This window comes from Fulmarus glacialis, unplaced genomic scaffold (genome assembly GCF_000690835.1).
Source record: "Fulmarus glacialis isolate BGI_N327 unplaced genomic scaffold, ASM69083v1 scaffold6082, whole genome shotgun sequence".
Taxonomy (NCBI): domain Eukaryota; kingdom Metazoa; phylum Chordata; class Aves; order Procellariiformes; family Procellariidae; genus Fulmarus; species Fulmarus glacialis.
The window spans coordinates 15,055-19,038 of record NW_009195827.1 but is presented as its reverse complement, the minus strand read 5'-3'; the positions used below and the strand labels follow the sequence as shown (position 1 = coordinate 19,038).

Sequence of the window (3,984 nt, the reverse complement as noted above, 5' to 3'; positions counted from 1 at the left end):
GGACTCCAGCAAGAAGAGGAAGCCTAAAGTGATCCGCACGGATGGGGGCCTGCAGGAGGGCAAGCGGGGCAAGGCCGATGCCGACCAGGTAGGGCCGCTGGCTGCCCGTGTGTGGAGGCAGAGCCTGCCTGCTGCGGCAGGGGGCTTGTGTCCTCCTGCCGTACAAAGGGCTGTTCGCACACCCACTCTTTGCTGGCCTTATTTTCCTCTTTGGGAAGTTGTGGGACCGTTCTCCCAGAGCTGAGCTGGCTCCCAATGCCTCTGAAACTCCCGCTCTGAATTTCTGAACCTGCTCCTGTCTCCTCCAGGAAACACAACATTCAGGGAGTCAAACCTTTCTCTTGAGACATAGGGAGAGCGAGCACGAGGCTGAAAGGTCCTGCGGGGGGTTGCAGGTTGCCTTAAAGCACTCCCGCAAGCAGCAGGGTAACCTAGGTTCAGCCAAAGTGGCGGCTGGGCTTGAAGTAGTAGTTGTCTTTCCCAGTTTATGCTCTGTGGTAATTTGGATATACCTGGTGCAGGGCAGATACCAGCTTAAACTTACAGTAACTTTATAACAGGCAACCTGAACTGCCCAGACGTTTTAATGCCTGGTGGTGTTTGTGTCCAGGACTGTTAACAGGGTCCTCTTCCCGTGTGTAAAGCCTCCTCGAGCACGGGATTAACGGACAGAGCCAGGAATTGAGACCCAGCAGTTTGTTTCCCAGTGCCCTTCCCAGAGAAGATGGAAGATATGAGCCGTAGAAAGTGCTTTCTGCCTTTGCAGGATGTTAGGTACTACAGCGAGGAGTGCGAGGTGGATCTCCGGGACCCCATCAAGGACTACGAACTCTACAGAGAGACCTGCCAGGAGCTTCAGAGACTGATGGCAGAAATCCAGGAGCTGAAGAGCAGAGGCATCAAGGACAACGTAAGGAGAAGCCTCGGTGTTTGATTGAATGTGTTCCGTTTTTTGATGTTTTTCCTTAATCTGGAGGAACGGGAGGAGAGGCTGTGACGTCTTCTGGGGAGAGTCAGGAAAATGGAACAGCCTCCCTTAAATAAAGTAAAATATGATTTAGCTGAGGCATTGGTCTTGACGGAGCAGATGTTATGCAGACTGAGTTCTTCTAAAGCATCTCTGGGCTCCCCGTGGGTCGTGCTGATGGGTCGGGGGCTCCTGGGGAGGGAATTGAGCCCCTGCTGACTGCAGCGGGGGTGGCTGGCTCTCGCTGACCCAGGGGGGCCCGCCAGCGTCGGCCGCGGCTGGGGAAGGCTTGCACTGCGACCGCCCATGCTGTCCTCTGCACAGTAGGGTGGGTGCTTCAGGCTCAAACGCCTCTGTTCCTACGGCCGAGAAAAATCACTAGAGTGAGCCTGGAACCCCCCCAGGTTATTTCCAGTGGGTGACCTGTGAGTCTGGCAGCGGGAGGCTCCCTCAGAAGCCCTGGTGACATGAATTGCGGCTTCTTAGTGAAGCACGGAGCCCCCTTTGTGACAGGACTCGCAGGAAGTGCCTGCAGCAAAGGGGATTTGTGGCGAGAGCTGTCCCTCCTGCTTCAGACGCCTCTCTCCTGCCACTCAGGCTTCCGAGATCGACGAGCGGCGGATTCAGAGCTGCGTCCACTTCATGACCCTGAAGAAGCTCAACCGGCTGGCTCATATTCGCCTGAAGAAAGGGAGAGATCAAACCCACGAGGTACAGAGGGGGCTGGTGGGTGACAAATACAGGTCGGGATTTAGGAGGGATCAGCCGACGGTGATATTTCTGTCTGGTCTGGGTATGGATGTGTGAGAGGAATTAAACACCAGCCAAGTCATGGTTTTTGAATTAGAGGTTTATCGGGAAACTCAACTGCAGAGCAGCAGCAGAAGCTGTAATTATAACGAGTGATGAAGAAGCAGTATCTGCTTCTGTCTCAGATATAACGGGGAGTCAGAAGGCTCTGTCTCAAGAGTCTGGTGTGCTGCAGGCTTGAGAAATACATATACAGTTGGCCGCAAGGCTCCTTGCCCAGACTTCTCGGAGAGCTTTTCACAGTTAGTGAACAACACTCATTTTCCTTGGACCACTGAGGGAACTGAGGCACAGGGACGGGAGGGGACTCGGCCCGTGTGCCCCAGCAGGTCTGCCCTGTTCTGTGCCTCGTCCCTGCAACGTGCTGGAAGGGAGCAGAATCAGTTTGATGTCACGATCGTTTGGTTTCCCAGCCCTTGAAAATGTCTTTTTTTCCCCCAAAAAATTGTTGCATACCCTAAAACCCACCATCCCTAGCTGGTATCGGGGGGGGATGTTGGTGACTCTCTTGCGGGGTGTGTTTGCTGGGAGGACGGTAACGGCTTCATCCCCTGCTCTGGCTGTGTCTGTGTTTCAGGCGAAGCAGAAGGTGGACGCGTATCACCTGCAGCTCCAGAACTTGCTCTATGAGGTGATGCACCTGCAGAAAGAGATCACCAAATGTCTGGAGTTCAAGTGAGTTTGGCTGGGGAGGAGGGAGAGTGACGGTGTGTCTGAGATGGGGTGGAGGCCTCAAACGTTTGGAATCTCTTGTCACCTTTCCTGAGCCCGCTGTGGGAAGAGAGCAGGTGCTCCAGATGCCACCACGCAGGAGAGACGGAGTGTCCCCAAGTTCTTGTGCTTGGGGGAGGAGGCTCCTGTAGGGAGGAGGGAAGAAGGCATCTGTTTTGATAGATGGACAGTGGAGAAGAAAACAGGTAAACGTCAAAGACGTGGCCACGCTGGTCTCTTCGAGGACTCTCTGGCCTCCGTATATCAGGAGTTTTCTTCCGAAAGCCAAGCATTCCGTTGTGCCCATTGCATAGGCAGCGCTCTGAGTTGGAGGGCTGTATTTAGACCAATGCCTCAAACAGTGCTGTGGTTAATCGCGCAGGGGAGGTGTCTCCATGAAAGGAGAGACCCTGTTCAGACCTTTCACTCCTCTGCTGAGCTCTGCTCTGATTCAGCTCGCTGATGCCGTGGTGTTTCACGTAGCAGAGTGAAGCTGGGGCACGGAGCATTGGCATTGACCTCTCTCCTGTGAGGCACGGTTGAGTTTGGCCCTGCTGCGGCATTTCCCACCCTTCCCCAATCTGATCCGTCTGTCCTTGCAGGTCAAAACATGAGGAAATCGAACTGGTGAGCCTGGAGGAGTTTTACAAAGAGGCCCCCCCAGAAATCAGCCGGCCGGCCATCACCCTCTCTGAGCCCCACCAGCAGACCCTGGCCCGCCTGGACTGGGAGCTGGAGCAGCGCAAGAGGTGGGTCAGCGGCGTCTCGGTTCGGTGTCAGCCTTGCTGCGCTCTCAGCAGGCCCCCAGCATGAGCTGCACAGCTGCTGGATGAAGCAAATATGGGTGATAAAGGTTTTAACATCCTCTTGAAATAGTCAGTGTAGAACAAGTGACAGATTTATTGTGTAACTGAGCCCTTGACGCGGAGGATCACTCTTTGTGTAGAGCTGGGCTGCGTGGGATCCTTGTTTCGTAGATCAGGGAGTTTTCTTTCACCTGCCTGATGAAAGAGAGGATCCCCTGGGGGATCCTGGGGAGCAGAGCACCCTCCAAACCAGCGCGAGAGGAGCCCCACGCCAGCTGCAGCCACTGCGCAAGAGGGGCTGCCTGGCTGGGACCGCACCTTGTGCTCTGGGGAACGACAGCAAAGGCGTCTTGGCTCTCCTGATAAGCCCACGTGTTATCTCACCGAGGCAGTGAACGTCAGCGCCGGCTCTTGGGTATCAAGGGAGGAAAATGAATTTAATAGCTTGGTGTTTCCCCGGCGTCTGCTTGGAGGCTCTTGCAGCGGGGGACAGGGATGCCGCCCGCCATGGGGGTCATATTGAAGAATGGGTGGTTACACGCTTCCATCCATAACCCGTTTCCGCAAGACATGCCATGTAGGGTGAAGCGATCCCTGTTTTGTCTGCCTCGCTGTGGTGCGAGGACCAAAATTAAGCCAGACTGGCTTGGGGGCACTGCTCCGGGCTGCCGCCCGTCCCCACTCACTTCT

At 55.2% G+C, this 3,984-nt stretch overlaps 1 protein-coding gene across 1 annotated transcript in view; it reads left to right on the top strand.

The window, feature by feature from the left end:
- Positions 1-4: 4 nt before the first annotated feature.
- Positions 5-3,984, top strand: part of THOC5 (THO complex 5) — a gene marked incomplete at its 5' end in the record, with an annotated part of 14,001 nt that continues 10,021 nt past the window's right edge. The window contains 5 exons of the mRNA XM_009588218.1: positions 5-88; positions 767-910; positions 1,565-1,678; positions 2,355-2,452; positions 3,091-3,237. Coding sequence (XP_009586513.1) covers positions 5-88; positions 767-910; positions 1,565-1,678; positions 2,355-2,452; positions 3,091-3,237 — 587 coding nt within the window. The remainder of the gene's footprint in view (positions 89-766; positions 911-1,564; positions 1,679-2,354; positions 2,453-3,090; positions 3,238-3,984) is intronic.